At 40.7% G+C, this 19197-nt stretch overlaps 1 protein-coding gene across 3 annotated transcripts in view; it reads left to right on the plus strand.

Annotated features, from left to right (window-relative positions):
* SIK2 (salt inducible kinase 2) overlaps positions 1–19197 on the plus strand; it is a 135537-nt gene that overhangs the window by 63708 nt on the left and 52632 nt on the right. For all 3 annotated transcript variants that reach the window (XM_075839759.1, XM_075839758.1, XM_075839760.1), the window contains exon 4: positions 12411–12572. In XM_075839759.1, coding sequence (XP_075695874.1) covers positions 12411–12572 — 162 coding nt within the window. The remainder of the gene's footprint in view (positions 1–12410; positions 12573–19197) is intronic.

Consider the following 19197-nt stretch of genomic DNA (forward strand, 5'->3'; position numbering starts at 1 on the left):
GTGGTCCGTAAAAAGTCTAATGTCTATAGGGCTGTCTGACCCTCCCATGAATTTTTGCCTAATTCCCGGAGTGTATGTAAAATGAGGACGCGACCTAAAGCTCCAACAATTCTCCTCCAAACATAAATTTCTGAATCCGGAATCGATATATGGGGAGCCACGGTTCTGCAGTGTAACCTGACATGTTGGGGCCCATTGCAGTGGCGTGGTTTGCTCTTATGGTAGATACACCCTTGAACACATCCTTTACTCAGTTCTGTTATTTGGAGCAGTCACACCTTCCATCTGAACTATTGCAAGATTGGGGATTTTTGTGGATTACTTATTCCAGATTAAAAGTCTAGACTCATTAATCTAAAAATTTAAGACTATCAGACTATTGAAAACGATAGACAATTGAGGGTGAGATGCTAGAATTCTAGGAATCAGTCTAATTGGTGTTCTATAATGGGACTATGAAATCGAGAAAGTAGTGAGAAAAAACCCAAAAAGGAAACGCCTCTACAGATGAATGCCATCCCTATCCTGACTTTTAACGTATTAAATACAGAGTGGCAAGATCCTTTATCTTGACTTTTTCGATGGCTTCTGTTGTGTTATATCGCGCTGCAGCAAGTTATATGGGCCCAGATAAAGATGGCTGCATCCGTATGTCAGTCTGCAATATTTTCTCAAGCCAAAACAATACTTAGATGGAATGTCTCAAGGGCTGGGTCTTGCTTGGTCACCATAGCAGTCTAAATGGTTTAGGTTTCTCCTTTGTTAAAATAATTGTTCACAGGCTGTAGCATTGGAGCGGATAAATATATAGAAACCGGATTATATTTTTTATCATTTGGATGATGTAATGTGGAACAGAACTGGATTAGTGGGGTTTTCCATTAAATCACATTCATATCATATTCACTGAGGTGAGCTCACTTGGTGATGTCCGTATTTCCCATTGATTGTAATGGAGAGTGATTGCACATGGCCACTTCTTCGACGGGAACGTGAACTGGACACCTCTGTCCCTGGCATTGGTGGGAGTCCCAACTGTCGGATCCCCACCATACACAGTTTTATGGTTATCCGATGCATATACCATTTTAAGTGATATATTCCATATACCATTGTTGGAAATCCCTTCAAGATAATGCAAGTATTTAATTAACATGTCCATTTTAGTGAGTATTACTATGTCCGTGACAGCGCGTAAGACTGTAGAAAATAGCAAGACGTGAGAAATATAAGAGCAGTTCTATAAGTTGATTCAGGAGTTTTTACTATATAAGGTCGGTGCTCATTTTTCTTTTTCAACTGCAAATTGTAATCTCTGGTGTGACTTCAATGTTCCCCCTCCCTCCATTGCTAAATTCCCCTGCCGGATGAAGAATAAGTATCACAAGCAGATGCCAAGAGCTTGCCTGCGTCATCCACAGCACTTTGTAAATATTCTGTTCATAGGACTGCTAACAAGCCATCATTTATCACCTCGCTGGCGAAGTGTAACATGAGAGCCGTCCTAGCTGAGGAAAGTCACGTTCTATCCCTTCCAGTGTCAGAGGCCAGAAGCAAACTACCCACTAATTCTAGGGCTTTAAATGACCTTCAGTGGCAAATCAGAAGAATCCCCCAGGCAGTAAGCCCTTTTTTTGAGTGGCTGGTTGGTCAAACTTTACTACTTATTTGGAAGTAAGGAGACAACATAGAAGTTTTTGAAGGTATTTTAACCCCTTAATACCGAAGGTATTTTAAACCTCAATGACCGAGCAATTTTTTAAGTTTTTCAATCGTTGCATTCAAAGAGCTATACCTTTTTTTATTTTTTCGTCGACATAGCTGTATAATGACTTTTTTTTTGCCGGGGACAAGTTGTATTTTTTAATAGCACCATTTTGGGGTACATATAATTTATTGATTCACTTCTTTTTTGGTGGGGTAGTGTAAAAAAAACGGAAATTTCACCATCCTTTATTGCGTCTTAAATTTATGCCGTTTACCGTGTGGTATGAATAACATAATAACTTCAGCGGGTTGTTATGATTGCGGCGATACCAAATTTATTTAGATTTTTTATGTTTTACTACTTTTACACAGTAAACACCCTTTTTTTTTTCAAATTATTTGTTTTTGTGTCGCCATATTTTAGGAGTCATAACTTTTTTATTTTTCCGCCGATGCAGCTGTGTTTCACTTTTTATCAAATTTTTTTGAAGGCAGGATGAACAGAAAATAGCAGTTCTGGCATGGTTTTTAATTTAATATTTTTTACGGCGTTCATCGTGCGGGTTAATTAATGTAATTCTTTTATAGTTGGGTTCATTACGAACGCGGCGATACCAAAAATGTGTAACTTTTTACTTTTTTTCATAATAAAGTATTTTGTAAGGAGAAAAAGTGGGTTTTTAATTATTTTTTTTCTTGGGAATTTTATTTATTTCAAACTTTATTAAACTTTTTTAACTTTTTTTTTTAGTCCCACTAGGGGACTTTACTGTGCAATCTTTTGGATAGCTTTTATAATACACAGCAATACTCCGGTATTGCATTATATTATTGCCTGTCAGTGTAAAACTAACAGGCAATCACTAGAGACGGACTTGGGGGCCTTTGTTAGGCCCCAGGCTGCCATAGAAACCATTGACACCCCACGATTGCATTGCGGGATGCAAGTTGAGTGAGAGAGGGAGCCCCCTCCCTCTAAAACCACTCAGATGCGGCGTTCGTTATTGAGCGCCGCATCTGAGGGGTTAAATATGATCGGAGACCACTGCTAGAACTACTAATAATTGCACGGACAATATTGTGGCGTATTACTAGTGCGTACTGTCGGTCCCTATGGTTTCCTGTTTGTCGGCATGGCTAAAAAATGGCACCGAAGACCAGTTTCAAATGGACATATTGCGGCCGCATTTTAGTGCCCATATTATAAACTTCATGTGGTTCGACTGTACTGAACAGATCACCCTATGGCTCTATAGTGCTCTAGGGTCCGCGGAGGGTCCGGTTGTTGCATTTTTTGCTTGGACACTAATATGTGGCTGTTTTACAGTCGTCTGTAACCCGACTTGTACATATAATTCATGCGTGATTTTTTGATGTGATGTCCACCGTTGAATATGAAATGTTAATTATTTAGGGTCATTTGTTTTATTATGTGTAATATACGTTTACTAGGTGTATTTTGTTTTCACAGATCTGTGTGGGGGGAATATTCACACAATAGTGGTCATACTTACTGGAAGTTTTGATAGCTCCCCTTTATTACAAAGTCCTACACTACATAATACATGTGCCTCTACTTATGTACTGTTTTATTTATGTCAATTGCACAACCCCATTCATTATGTCAGCGGTAGGCTGTCATATCTCCGTCAGCTTCCAGCAATGATCAGGCAACATTGTTAAAATGACACCATATTGATGAATGGAATCGTAACAAGAGAGTTGTGAATGTGAATATTTCAGTTGCATAGATGTTGTTACATGGCGTATGACGTGAATACCATTTATATACCTATATAGGTGAATAAAGACTTTATCAAGTAAAAACCTGGGGAATGTATTCTCAGTGATGTATATGCACAACTGATATCTTAGAGCTTGTAATATTGAGTTTTACCCAGAAGCAGCAGGGTTAATAACGCTGTGAAATCTGCTTTGTGTATGTCCTGCCTGTTAGCTGGAGGAATGCAGGTGCGTATACCCCTGGGTCTGAGTAATGACTCCAAAACATACTGGGACATTTAGCAGAGATTATTCCAGCGCTGACGTGGTTGCCTGTATCACTCAACCAGCTCATTAGGAACAGCTCAGAGGAGGTTTGAAGGTCAGTAGCCTCCGATAGGACTCTCTGCTAGAAAATCATTGTAATTAGGAGCCCGGCTGAAAGTAACATTTAGCAAGTCCCCCGTTCCTCTTAGAACGCTGCTTTTATTACTCCCCCCCCCCCCCCCCCTTCCAAATGGCTCGCTTAATCCAGACGTGTTTCGTGAATTTCCACACGACCGTCTCTCTTTGTTTGGCTGTCTAGATCAGGAATAGAGAAAGGAATTTGAGTTGAAAATGCAGTCTGTGAAATCTAGCAGATTTTTAAGGTGCGAAGAAAGATACGGCATAAGGAATATCCCAAAATCTAGGCTGAAAGCGTTCAAATGGGTATAGGAAGTATTTCGTGCTGATCAGAGCAATGATACAATGTTTATTCTTTATCAGAACATTCATCCTGAAAATTCATCCTAAGAAGATTCTTGCAAATATATTTTACTATAAGGGAGATTTTACCACAGAATTGTGGCAGATATTGTTTTGATTTTCAATTTTTAACATCCTTTTAAAGGGCTTGTCCAATACCGGACAACTGATGACCTATCCACCGGATAGGTCATCAGTATATGATCTGTGGGGGTGCGACACCCGGACCCCACATGATCAGCTGCTCCGGTGGTCTGCGGCAACCGTATGTCATTGCACACTATGCAGAGCCGGAAGCAGTTGGCTCCGTACATTGCATAGCGGCCGTGCTGCAGAACTGCAGCTCTGCTCCTATTCACTTGAATAGTAGCAGATCTGCAGTACTGCGGCTCAGCCGCTATTCCGTGACCGGAGCCATCTGCTTCTGGCATGGACGTCCGGTGACCGGAGGCAGCCGGAGCAGCTGATCGGTGCGGGTTCCGGGTGCCGAACCCCCACAGATCATATACTGATGACCTATCCGGTAGTGGACAACCCCTTTTTAATGCCATTTATATTTTTTAATGAGGTCTAATAAGCTTTTAAACTGATGAAACACATTTGCATGTGTCTGAAACAATCAGATCGCTTCCATAGATGTGATTGTTACGTTTACTGCTCAATATCTATTAGTTCCATCAAACCGTATTTATATCCATAGCCAATTTTATTTGCAGATGCATTGGCTACCTGTGTTTAAGCCTTGACCTAACTCATTCCGTATTGCAGAGCCATAGACACTCCCTGTGCCACTGTTTGGTATTTGGGTACAGCAATATATTCTCCCCTAGAAGCATGCAATAGAATACGCACAAAATTTTTCTTACAGATTTCAGTATAAAACCTGAGGCTTACAGTATAGAGTCAAATATATTCGTATGGGTGCTGCATAACTGACAAGTAATACCTCTGTGTGAATGAGGCCATATTGATTACGTGACCCTATGTTGAATGGCGTTACAAGGATTAAGTCGATTTTACCCAAGTATGTCTTGGATGAAGGTTGGTCAAATACAATTTTTTGGGTTTGTTGCTATGCGACGTCAACTAATACATATTTACCATGAGCAATAAGAATCGAATGCTTTTCTCACTGGCTAAGATTGTTTTAAGGCCATCAGAACCCACAAACATGAAAACGTTAGTCCTGCTCTCTAGGCATGCGGAGTCCATGTGACATCCATTTGACTTTACCATGCCTAGAGGGATGGGCGATGTTTGGCATGTGGTTCCTTGGATGTCAACAGTTCTTCTTGCCACATGAAATACTGTCATGAATAACAAGCTTCCAGAATGAATGTCTGTGAAAATAGATTAATAAATACAGTATTCAGTGCACACAATCTATAGGTTACGATCAATGTATATGAAAGTGGGGGTTTTTGTTGACAAACAAGTTTAAAGACTGATTTTATGGCTGTAAACTGGAAATCTGTTACGCTCCTATTCTTCATCTCATGGATGCTGTTCTTGTAGATTGAATTAAAAGGGAAAGTTGGGGAGGCACATACATGGCGGCCATCTGTACCATATATACCAATGGAGCAGTATTTCCCAACCAGGTTTCCTCACAATAGCTGTCACTTACAGTAGGATTGGCAAATTCATCTCATCTTATAGATGCTTGCCATGGGGGCAATGATAAAATCTTGGCCAGGATATAGAATTAAAGGAAGCTTCTTTGCGTTGGGAAGGTAAGGTCTTATTTAGAGCAGCATATTTCACATCTGTGAGCTGTCCGCTTAAATAACGGATAGCTCACTGACCAATGCAATTCAATGGGTGTATTCACACATGCGTGTTTTTTTCCTGTGTTCATTGCGTGAAACTCACTGCATGTCCGTTAATGGTCCGTTTATGTGGAATGAAACTCACCCATTGAAGTCTATGGGTGCGTGAAAAACATGGATAGCACACGGACGACATCCATGTGCTGTCCGTGTTTCACGCATTAGTTGCTAAAGAAATTCTGAGAAAAAAAAACTAAAACCAGGAAGAACTTACATTGGTGAAACACGGACGAAAATGGATGAGACACAGAAATCGGACGCAAATCGGACACACAAATATTTAACAGTAGTATTCCGTAGTAATAAGGTTGGGAATCACTGAGTATTGACCAATAGCTAAGGTCAGATGTTTGGGTAATCTACTGCTAACATACAAACATAAAAACCATAGAAAATATATGCACCCTTTGGTCAGATTTATTGGTAATGGCTTAAAAATAGGTAGCCTAAAGCTAGAAGTGCTAGGCTTAAGATGAGACACATTTTTCAATGACGTGCATTCTGTTTGATAGATTTGGCGCATGTTATACTCCGTTCCCTTCTTTAAACCACGTTTTGGGTGGTATACTTTAGACGCACAGTATTGAAATACACATATTCACGGTATTGAACTGTTTGCCTCTGCACGGTATCGAAATAGTATTGATATTTCGATGTGACACGCAACACTAAACTGTTATAGCACAACAACTGTGCGCAATTGTTAATAGACCTTCTCCTAAATAAAATAGATTGTCTTAATCCGTAAGAAATAAACCCTTGTTGGCTCCAAAATTAAGTTCAAATGGGGATTTGTTCTTCTGGACATTTGGGGCTTATTACTGTATGAGAGCCTGGGCCCACTCTGGGAGGGTCTTGTGGGTCAATCCGACCCTGACTGTGACCCATAGGACACTTGTGTGTTTCTAAAAGATCTTACAGTCTGAACAAATGAATGTAAAGCAATGGAGTTGAGTATTACATCCCAGTTATGTAATTGTGGAATATAATCTTAGGAACAATGTCATTTATCTTAGTTTGTGGCATTTTCACAGAAAATTCGGCCAACAAGTTTTTATGATAAAAAAAAAAGGATATAAAAAAGACTAATGTTCTCCTCAGATTTGCAAAGTTTCTGCCTATATTTCAATATCTTTCCTAAGGATCATTTGGTTTCCTATAAAATGATGTCTGGATGCATTAGACAGGGAATCTAGATTGAGAGCCCCCAGGGGGCAGAAAATGAATGATGAAATTCTGAGTACAACATGGTGGTATATGATGGCACTATATGAAGAACAGATAATAATCTATAGTTAATAACGAAAGATTTATTACAATATCTAATTTAAAAAAAAGTTACATTTTAATCCAAAATTGTGATACTGTATCTTTGGGACACTTCCACATATATACTCAATCTTCTTTCTGCCTGAAACATCTAATTGCCTTTATACTCAGAAGAATCCATCACCTGCTCGGAGTACGGTCCTTTATGGACTGAATTAATTTTTGTGAGACTGTGGCCAATATCAGTTCTCGGAGAATTAATACTTCATGAATGGAAACCAGGTCTCATGAATATTAGTACAGCAATGCCTCATTGTACAGCTCTCATTACTCGTAAAATGGGGGCTATAGTTCCACCTTCACCTTGTATTAGATAATTACCGTGGAAGTTGCGGTGTCGGCGGCATCTTTATATAATTTCAAAGATCGCGGTTTAATTAACTGTAATTCGCATGAAGTTTACCCCCTCATTATGTATCGTCTGCTGACAATGAATCTGTATTACAAGAGATCTGTTTATGTATATGACTAATAATGACTTTCCTAATTGCGAATAATTAGCCCGCTGGTCAAGTAGAGGTAAAATCTGTCTTCTGACATTTATAAACTTTCACCACGTCTGCTTTTCATGGTATTTTATCACAGAAGCCAATCTGGGAGTAATGCTGCAGATCAAAGTGGGAGGAAATGTTTAACATACATCTCACCCATAGCAAGGGTTTGTTTAAAGGGGTTGTCTACTTTTTACAATGCCTTTCTGTCAGACAGGTTACCCAAAAATAATCTGGGAGAACCAGTGGCAGATTAAGTGTACTATAGTTTAGTAGTCACAGTCTCTTGTGTGCACCCCTATAATCTAGTGTTCAGTAGCCGTGGTCTCTCCTATGTGCACCCCCCAAAGCTAGTGTTCAGTAGTAGCTCACTCTGTTCTATGTGCAGCACTCCCAACTGGTATTGAGTAGCCGTGATCTCTCCTAAGTGCACCCCCCCCCCTTTCCCCAGATGGTGTTCAGTAACCGTTCACGGGTTCGTAGGTGTTCATGTTTGCATGGCACACTAAGTACTTCATTATTGATTTTTGTTTTTTAATCGGCACTCTATATAAAAAAAGGTTGCCTACCCCTTGTATAGTGTAATAACAAATCTCAATTAACATTTGAGGCTGGGTTCACACGACCTATTTTCAGGCGTAATGTAGGCGTTTTACGCCTCAAATTACGCCTGAAAAGACGGCTCCAATACGTCGGCAAACATCTGCCCATTGCTTTCAATAGGTTTGCCGATGTTCTGTGCCGACGACCTGTCATTTTACGCATCGCTGTCAAAGGACGACGCTTAAAATTACAGCCTCGTCAAAAGAAGTGCAGGACACTTCTTGGGACGTTTTTGGAGCCGTTTTCTCATAGACTCTATTGAAAACCGCTCCAAAAACGGCCAAGAAAACGGCGCGAAAAACGCGAGTTGCTCAAAAAACGTTTGAAAATCAGGTGCTGTTCTCCGTTGGAAACAGCTCCGTATTTTCAGACGTTTTTTGCTCAGCGTGTGAACATACCCTAATATACACAAACACTCAACATGTGGAAACACTAACCCAACACGTTTGGTTGGGTTAGTGTTATTAAAATTTATTTTCTTCACTGCTTTGTATGGACATTAAGGTACGTCACGAAAAAGAGCATTTACACCCTAAGGCCTTATTTACACAAGCGTATTTAACGTCCGTGATACGCGCGTGATTTTGCACGGACCTATGTAAGTCAATGGGGCCATTCAGACAGTCCGTGATTTTCACACAGCGTATGTCCGCTGCGTAAAACTCACTACATGTCCTATACTTGGCAGTTTTTAGCTCGCGCATCACGCACCCATTGAAGTCAATGGGTGCATGAAAATCACGCGCAGCACATGGAAGCATTTCCGTATGTCGCGCGTGATTTGCGAAACAGTAGATAAAGAAATGAAGGGAAAAATAAAATCACTTCTTTCATTTATTTTTCTAAACATCAAAACCGCATGTCATAAGGAAGGAATATGTGTGAAAATCACGCAGCCACGCAGCAAACACGTATGACACATGGAACTGCAACGCGCAAAAAACTCACACACTCGTGTGAATCCGGCCTTAATAATATTATTTTTTTTTTTTAAATCAGCTGTAAATGAAAATCCTGGCGTTGTCATGTCACATTATTTCACATTCTATCTGCTTTTAGGAAAGCTGGGTGTGAACCAGAATAGCTGCCATAAGAGTTTTAGCAAGCTTTGTCACCCTGCTTTCCCATGTTCCGGAATGGAAAATCCATCTAGTTATGCAGTGGTACATCCCGTGGCTGTATAACTTGTTAGATTTGGCTTTGATTGATGTAACGCTGATTGCTGCAGGATTAGAAAGATACCAGAGATATAAAGTATTTCACACGTGATAGGCAGGAAACGTGTTTCATTTGTAGGGTTTCAGCTTGATTGAATAGATGGCCTCTGACCAAAGCATGTCTCTTTTAACCCCTTAATGACCAAGCCTGAAAGGGCCTTCATGATGACAACAACCTCCATTTTTGAGTTTTTGCCTCTCTACATTTTGTTTCATTAATGTGTCTTGTTCCCATTATTTTACCACTTTTTTTTAATACTCATAATATAATGCCTACACCCGTATGCTAATACATTATCTTCTATGTCACTAGGGCACAGGCTGCTGTTAGGGCAATATTTGCATGCCCTAGCAGTTGGCTTACTAAACAGACAGCCCTGGGGTCCATTCTTGGTCCCTGGGGCTGAGGGTCCCCCCAGTGTCTGATCGTGTCACTGGGAAACCTCGTAGGTTCCTCTAATCCTGGCCATACTTGGGGCCATCTCTAAGAAAAGGGTCTGTAACAGATTCTTCTTAGTTCTCACTGGAGCACTCAGTATCCTCTTCTACAGCAACGCCAAAAGACACTGCTGTAGACTCAGGACCTCTGCTGCCCACCGTCCAAAGACAGTTTGCGGTCACTAAAGAGTTAAACTGAATTTTTTTAGATTAAAATAATATGGCTGCTTTCTTACAGTGCCACACCTGTCCACAGTTTATGTGGGGGAATTGCAGCTCAGCCCCGTTCACTTCAGCCCCGTTCACTTCAATATAGTTGAGCTGCAATACCAGACACAAGCCATAGACAGGTGTGGCGCTGTTCATGGAAGAAAGCAAACATGTTTTTGTAATCCTGGACAATACCTTTGAACGAGTGACCCATATTTTGACATGTTTCACTAATAAGTTTTCTAGCAGAATGTCTGATTTGATAAGAATGTGAATCACATCGATTTCCTGGAATGAAGAAACTCTTCTTTTCCTAGAAAACTGCCAGAAAAACACTTCTATTATGAAAGGAATTATTTGTACTAACCCAGTTAACGTCTTCCAAATTGTTATATAAGTTTAATAAGTTTTTACAGTCTGTTTTACTGGGTTCACAGAGTTTTTTGCAGGCGGTAAATCTTCCTCAAAATTCAGTTTGGAAGTTTCCTCTGCCTGCACGCCAATTTTCGTGGCGTTTTTCGCCCGTGGCCATTAAGCGCCGCGGCCATAAAACGCTGCAAAATACGCTTTCTCTGCCTCCCATTGATTTCAATGGGAGGTCAGAGGCGTAAACGCCCGAAGATAGGGCATGTCCCTTCTTTCTCTCGCGAGACGGTTTTACTGCTCGCGGGAAAAAGACGCCTCCGCCTCCCATTGAAATCAAAGGGAGGCATTTTTGGGCCGTTTTTGACGAGTTTTGCGGCGCAGTTTCCGCGTCAAAAATCTCGTCAAAAAACTCAGTGTGATCCCAGCCTTATAGTGTCAAGGGTTTTTTGATTACAAAGTTGCAACTTGAATTTGTCCCCAAAAAATTATCCACTTGAACTAATAAAGTCAGGTTTAGAACGCCAACATGTCTGCATTAATCCAATCCGGGACTGCATTTGTCAGCACCCCTTCCCCCCAATAGGAAACTTTGTAATACTACAATTCAGTTTGGAAACAATTTGATAGTCACACAGACAAATTGTCACACAATCGGATTGTTCTTATTCTCGACAGGTAGCAATATATCGTTCGTGTTTAACCACCCGTAACGAGAGTTAATCGACCCTACAGCTTGGAAGATCGGTGATCATTTGCTCCATTCGCGGGCATAAAACGCCGTGAAATACGCTTTCTCTGCCTCCCGTTAAAATCAATGGGAGGCATTTTCGGCCGGTTTTTGGCGAGTTTTGCGGTGCAGGTTTCCGCGTCAAAAAACTCGTAAAAAAACTCTGTGTGAACATACCCTAATAGAAAAAAAAAACAACAATAACTGAAACATAAAACAAGAACAAATCGATTTACACAGGATGAGACGTAATAAGCTGGTAACGTGGTAGTCTACTTTTCAGGCTGTATCTGCTGATTGTATGTAGGGGAAGGTATTTGACTTTTCCCACAGCTCTTCATCCTATCTTCACCCTAAACTCTTGCAGCTAACTGGGATTATATTCTAATAATTTGCTTATAGTGGATCCAAACAGGTTGAAGCTCCATTTCTCCGATACAGTGCTCCAAATCCCCTGCATAGACATAGGGGGAAATTTATTAAGACTGGCGTTTCATATGCGGTTTGCAACTTTTCTGTTCCAGAAAACTGGTGTAGGAAAGTTGTTTAATTCCCCCTATAGAGTTTATTGATAAAGTTCAGCTGCCTCCAGCCTCCACTAGAGGGAGCTTAGAATTTCAGTGCATACAGTTTATACATTGAACTCAATAGCAACGCTGTATGCAGTAAGTCTCTTAGCTTCCTTGAGTGGTAACTAGAATTTTATCTTCTACCTCTCTGTCTATGCTGGGGATTTGGTACTGTGTTTCACAAAAAAGGAGCTCTGATCGATATAAAAGCTATAGTAAAAAATTGCCATTTGATCTCTACTTAGTGATCACCTGCTTTCACCTCTTTTCCTTAGGTATATATTATATACTGTACTATGTTTTCAGCTACTGGCCTCATATGAAGGACCACAGCTAATGACACAGCAGCAAAGTCTTCAGTCATCTATAAATGTCTTGCCGCTGTGATGTCTGAATCATATATAGGAATGTATATCTGCACGTCACTTAAGGTATTTTAACTCTATTCTCTACAGATTACTTAGCGAACCATGGGCGCCTCAGTGAGTCAGAAGCAAGGAGGAAGTTTTGGCAGATCCTCTCTGCTGTGGAGTACTGCCACAGCCGCCATATTGTGCACCGAGATTTAAAAGCTGAAAATCTTCTGCTAGATAACCACATGAACATCAAGATAGCAGGTAAACTGTTCCTAAAATATTTGGTGATATATTGTATATGACTGCATTAAGATTGAGAGAAAAATATATACAATCTTAAATGAGCTACAGCTACAGTTGTAGCAGAGCTGAGCTAGTCAAACACAGCAGACCTGAGTTCGGTAATTTGGCACAACACTTTACTCATGGAATTTGTTATTTAGCAGAGTTTCCATCCAAGCAAACCACTTTACCTATAAATGATTATAAATGAGTGAATTCATACATAGTTGAGTTCTGTGATGTCCCCTTGCTCTATTTTGGATCTGCATGAGATTTCAGTAAGATAATGTCCTGAATCTATAGGAATTGGCATTCTGGAATGGGTTTAGGATGTAAACGAAGATTTCAAAGGGACGTTAAGCCTTAAATGGGTTTTCCAGTCCCTAAAAATTGATGGCCTATCCTCAGGATAGGCCATCAATAGCTGATTGGTTGGGGTCAGACTCCTGGGACCCCCGCCGATCAGCTGTTTTGAAGGGGTACAGCACTTGTACGAGTGCTGCTTCCCTTTCATTTCTACAGTGGCGATTCACAGTATTGCAGCCCTTTCCCATTCACTTCAGTATCCTACTGACCTGATGATGGGACCAGTTCGGTCCAGAAACGCTTTGTCCTAATAAATGAATACCTAAAGTAAAGAAAAGAAGTCTATCTCCTTCACTTACGAGTCAGGCGCCGAGACCCGACCACTGCAAACTTTTTCCTATTTCCTTATCGATTATTCTAACTCCCTGGAGCAAGGATTCACCCTCCGAGAGATAGCGGTGGGTGGCAGCCGTCAGTCAAATGGACAGTTTCACATATGCTAAGAAATAGTGTGTGCCTATGACGGCACGACCACAATAGGTGAGTCTGAGACAAACAGTTTTTTTTCGATGCATGTTAACCATGATAAACAATCGTACCTTAGAGGAGCGCCGCTTCCTCTCTCTTTTCTCTACCACATTTTATTCGGAGGATAGGCCATCAATTTTTCGGGACTAGAAAACCCATTTAAGTTTGCAGGTGAAGCCAATAGAAGGTCTTGTAATATCAATTACACATATGTAATGTATGTAAATATTTGTAGAAGTTCTCAGAACTGGAGATATTTGAGAAAAAGTAGTGATCCTGTAGGCCGACCGTTTTCTGGGCTTTTTATTAATGGTCCCTTTGCCCAACCTAAATTGGCTGTGTACAGGAACAAAAGGTTGCATTCAGCTAAATGTCAAGAAGATAGGCTGCAGGTGTAGTGTGCCTTTAAATTAACCTCTTCATGGAGCTGCAGTAAAATGTGTGGATAACAATGAGTATTGTGTATTTATATGTATATTTTATTATTATATATGAAATCTACAACCTGGAAGATTCCTATTACAAAGCGCTGGAGCTGTAAGCAGTCAGTCACCTCCCGTGTCCTGGTGGGATTCCTGCAATTCGTTCTGTCAGGGCTATAGATTCCACATTTATATGTAGTAGTAATAATAATGTGTTCATGTCATTATATGAGACCTTGTGATAATGAGTCAGGGTCATAGGGACATTCTGACGTGTAATTGCAACATCATTGGGAAAGCATTCACGGCTGCTTCACACATGGGGGTGTAAATTGAGAAATTGGCTTTGTCATGGGTAAAGTAATAGCGTTGGCTCACTGGCGCTTTACCTCTGTATGCTTTGCTGATTCAGCATTTTCAGTATTCACTAGTGACTATAGATATATAGCTGGATATTACACAGAGTAGAAGCTCCAGCTCTGACTAGTATTGTCTATACAGTCTGCGTCTATGTAATATGTCTTCATATTTTCACTTACTTTTTTTCCCCTGTGACATATAGACATTTCCTCTTCTTACCTGCCGACTATTTCCAGTAGATTGTGCCTTTATTTTTATTGCAGTTATGGCTTGTTTGAGTACCCGGAACAACCTGACTCAATAGCACATACACATTGTGTATATCTCCGTAATACGGTGCCATATATAGGCACCATATGGTGGCACAGAAGGGTGCTGCCATATGCATGAGACCAATATGGTCATTGGGTAGTCATGTGTTAATGAACTAATCTATGGAGTACATTTAAGGGCACTTTGACATGGGCCAGTGATTGGGCAAACAAGCGTTCATCTGAGCACTCGTTCCCGATCATTGCTCTGTGTAAACAGGGCAACGATCAGCCGATGAACGAGCAAACGCTTGTTTATTGGCTGAACATATCGTTTATGCAGCAATAAATATTACCGCTGTCAGCAGCACGTGACATAATGGAAATGTATAGGGACGAGCGATTATATATTACGAGCTCGCCTCCCCATACATTACTGATTATTGCTCCTTGTGAATAGAGAAAATGTGCGCCGATCAACGAGCTGCCTCGTTCCTTCGGCGCTCGTTTTCACGGCCCATATTGGGTGGTCTAATAGGACCTTAAGATTTACCCATCCAATCAGGCAAAAAGGCCACTGAGAACAATGCATTACTCTGCACTGTACTACATAGAGACATATAATAAGAATTACAGATCTGTTAACAGCAGCTTGTTGATGGTCTCTGTGTATTTTTCTATACTGCACTGAAAAATAAGTAAAGAAAAGTTACAAAGATACTAAAATTTACCCTTGCTGTCTGTATAGTCAATAATAAGGTGGAAAATCACAATAATTGTCCTAGAATGTATAATGCTAAAGGTTTATGGGAATGATATGACTTGTTATTAAAGGGAACGTGTGTGTAGATTTTAGAGTAATAAACCCCCAGCACGTCAATATACTGTTGAGGTTTAACTTCCTAAACATTCCCCTCTCAAAACTGGTTTTAGCATTTGATCTAAAAAGAAAGTATATAGTATAGCGAGCACTGTATGTAAATTACTAGAGAAGAGTCCTACGGCATCCTGCACGCGCTCCGTGCTCAGATGAAGCCGAGGCCAGTACACCTGGTCTCCTCTCGGGACTCTTCTCTGGTCATTTACATGCAGCACACACTATATTATAACTTATTTTTAGACATAATGCTAAAACCGACCGTTTTGAGAGGAGCAGGTTTAGGACACTAAACCCCAGCCTTATAACGACTTTTTGATGGTTTAGTGCCCTAAATTCTAGTGACAGGTTCTCTTTACGGTCACAATATTAGTCAATACACCTTATGTACTTAGGACTTTATCATTGCTGCTGGTTGAGTGAATAACTTCTCATATGAGTACTCTTTATGTCGGCTTTGTACAGATGGATTTGCGTGTTACCACAGTCTGTGTACACTGGCTTTCTTATTGTTAACGGAAAGATCTTAGGCAGCCTTTCATCAATCTTACAATGTCCAAACTCTCAAGTACAAGTTGTATAAGGGCTCATGTACACGGGTATGACTTCTTACTACCAAGCCTCATTGCCTCTGGGAACTGTGTACAGGCTTCGTCACAGGCCTTATTGTTTATACTAGAGGCTACTTTAAAGGCTATCTGAGGGCTACCTTTTGAGGGCATTTTCTGTTCTTTTTAATAAATAGATGAGTCGGTGTGATTAGTGTAACTTTTTTACTTTTGGAGATACAGCTGTTCTGTATTCTCTATACAGAGCAGCTGTATCGTTCGCTTTACACTGAATCTGTCAGTCCCGCAGACCTGAGACACGCAGGATCCACCTGTAAACGGCCACATGTAAGTTCACAACATAGGTGTGATCGATAACCGGTGGATCCTGCATGTCAGAGACACGCAGGACCCGCTGTCACTAAACCTGTCAGTGACATGCCGGACCCACTGTCACTGAACTCGTCAGTGCTGCTGACCTGACGGATACAGGGTTCAGCCCTAGATACAGCTGCTCTGTATACAGAATACAAAGCAGATGTATCTCAAAAAGCTAAAATAATTTTTGATGCAAAATCATAGTTAATAAATTGTATTTAGAAAGTTGCATCAAACACACTGATAGACCTTTTTATTAAGAAAAAAAATACTATTTCAAAGGTGTACATAGTCTGGATTCACACATTCAGTATTGATGCAGTTTCTAGTGCTGTTTTTGAAGCAGTTTTATGATCCAAAGCCAGAAACGGACACAAAGGAGAAGAGATGTATCAGTCTTTCTTCTACTCTGGCTTTGACTCAAACGGCATCAAAACTGCATGTGTAATTCCAGCATGAATATTTTTTTGCATGCACCTCCTCATGTTACATTTACGTCACTTTTCTAGTCCCATCTAGATAAGCAAACAATGTCTCAACCCAGGATTACTCTTTACAGCTGTCTTCGTTAAACACGTTTTATGTAATTATGGCTTTAAGCACCACCGTCATGAGACAGAGGCACTTTACATAAGGACATCAATCAGATATTCACAAAGGGTTAAAGTGCTCCCAATATACAGAGCCACCAGTGTTTAGAAGACTGTATACTGTGCCTGTCATCTTGCTAAAAAGGACATTTAGGAAGGAGCATTTTGAGAGACTGTCCATCTATCAATCATCTGCTCTCCGCTAATAAGCATTGCTTAGAACAATCTGACTGCTCCACCCAGATGTCCCTTTCAGTTGGATTGTAACAGGCACTATATAGAGCCCCCAAATTCTGGTTCTGGGAAGTATATAGTGGGATCTTATTGCGTGTATTCACACATTGCGGTTGAACCGTGGATTTTTTTGCCGCAGAACTATAAAAAACGCTATTCAATTGCAACGTGCGCACACTCCCTTTCTGTTACTCACGACATTTGTACTATACTTAACAGATAACGGATTCCATATTAAGACACTCTGTGCGGAAACTTTTCTCCATGATTTTAGGGACGGAGGATTCAGCAGATGTAGGGTCAGCAGTCAGTACTGAATCTACATGTTGCATATTATCTGTCCTATTCTTTTGACTATTGGCCCTCTAGCGTAGGGGCTGGAGAAGGACAGATAAACCCAGTTGTACAAGGATTACGGCGTCCTCATGTTCTTGTGTCTGAGCACAGAGGAAGACATATGTAGTTAAGTGACATTGCACTTTTAAATTGCATCCTGGCAACGTTATCCATGTGACAGTAGCAACCTAACAATGTAAATCTCTATTGAAAGACAAGCCAGCTCGATCTAGCCGCAATGCTAACGGAAGAGATGAAAAATAGAAAGACAACCACATAATGAGAATGCAATGCAAAGCGTGCAATAATCCAGGAGAAAGTGTGTTAAAAAATAAATATTAGACAGGATAGGGGTTTCTCTATGTTTGGACAAATAATGCCAGTACAAAGTTACTTTTGAACATATAGTGAAAGTCCTTTGATCTGGCATCTGATAATTCAGAAAGTCTGCTAATGCGGCACTTGTTTATCCCAGTACAGAACTGCAATCTGATAAGAGCTGATAATTTGAGGAAATTTCTCTATTTAAAAAAACAAACAAAATCAAATTATAGTAATATATTTTGTGTTAACATTTTACTTATAGTGACCCTCCGGTCCTGCGACAACAGTTTAAATATGACGGGTATATAGAGTAATATTACCTTGTGCCCTCCAGTTGCGCCCCTCTGCCGTGGTTCCGTGCTTTGGAGTCTCCTCTGTGTTGTCTCAACATGGCTGCAGCGCTTCTCAGACTACGAGTCTGAGACACTCCCACTGTTCTCGGATTGGCCAGACTTGCGCACATGAGCAGTTCTGGCCAATCTGAGTAAAAAAGGGAGTGTTTTAGACTTAGTCTGTGAAGCTCTGTGGCCATTTTGGGACAACACAGAGGGGACACCAAAGCGTGGATTCACGGGAGAGGGGCACAACTGGAGGGCACCAGGTAATTAACTCCATATATCCCATTTATATCCCATTTATCATTGTTTCCTTGGTCGTTTTTAAGGCTTTTTTTTATTTTTTATTTTTTTGTAAAGGTTCTCCATGATTTTAAATACTTTTCTATGACTGTCCAGAATATCTGATAATTTGGCACCTATTTGTCTTTCAGTAATTCTGTGTAGGCCCATTGTCTTTTAAAGGGTCCAATCCCTATCCATCTATTTTATTAGGGCATATGGAAGTCATAGAGGAGAATCCCCCACTTGGGTCACTCTTCTATTAGCTGGAGTGGAGAACCCCTACACACGTTCTTGCAGATTTCAAGCAACCATGTATTATTACATGTTCATATCACCTTTTCAATGGGCACATGTAATATTACAGTTACCCTGCAGCAAAAGAACCGGGAGCAATCAGCTGATCACTAAGGTGACTCCCTCTTGTGAAGAGGGTTGTAGTACTGTAAAGGGGGTTTTACACTTTCAAACCTTCATACAACGTTCGTTGCCGATAATTGCCCTGTGTAAACAGGGCAGCGATCAGCAGATGAACGAGCAAACACTCGATCATCTGCTGATCGTATTGGTTTAGAAAAGTAAAATATTATCGTTGTCGGCAGCACATCTTCCTGTGTAAACAGGGAGACGCGCTGCCGACATGATAATAATGTATGGGGACAAGCGATCAGAGTAATGAGTGCTCATCCCCATCCATATCTCCATGTGACAGGAGCAAACGAGCACCGATCAACAATGTCTCGTTGATCGGCGCTCGCTGCATCGGCCTATTGTTGGCCGGTGTAAAAGGCCCTTTAGTCCCTTTGATAAACCAGCAGTAACCTAGTCTGCAA

This window comes from Rhinoderma darwinii, chromosome 10 (assembly GCF_050947455.1).
Source record: "Rhinoderma darwinii isolate aRhiDar2 chromosome 10, aRhiDar2.hap1, whole genome shotgun sequence".
Taxonomy (NCBI): Eukaryota; Metazoa; Chordata; class Amphibia; order Anura; family Rhinodermatidae; genus Rhinoderma; species Rhinoderma darwinii.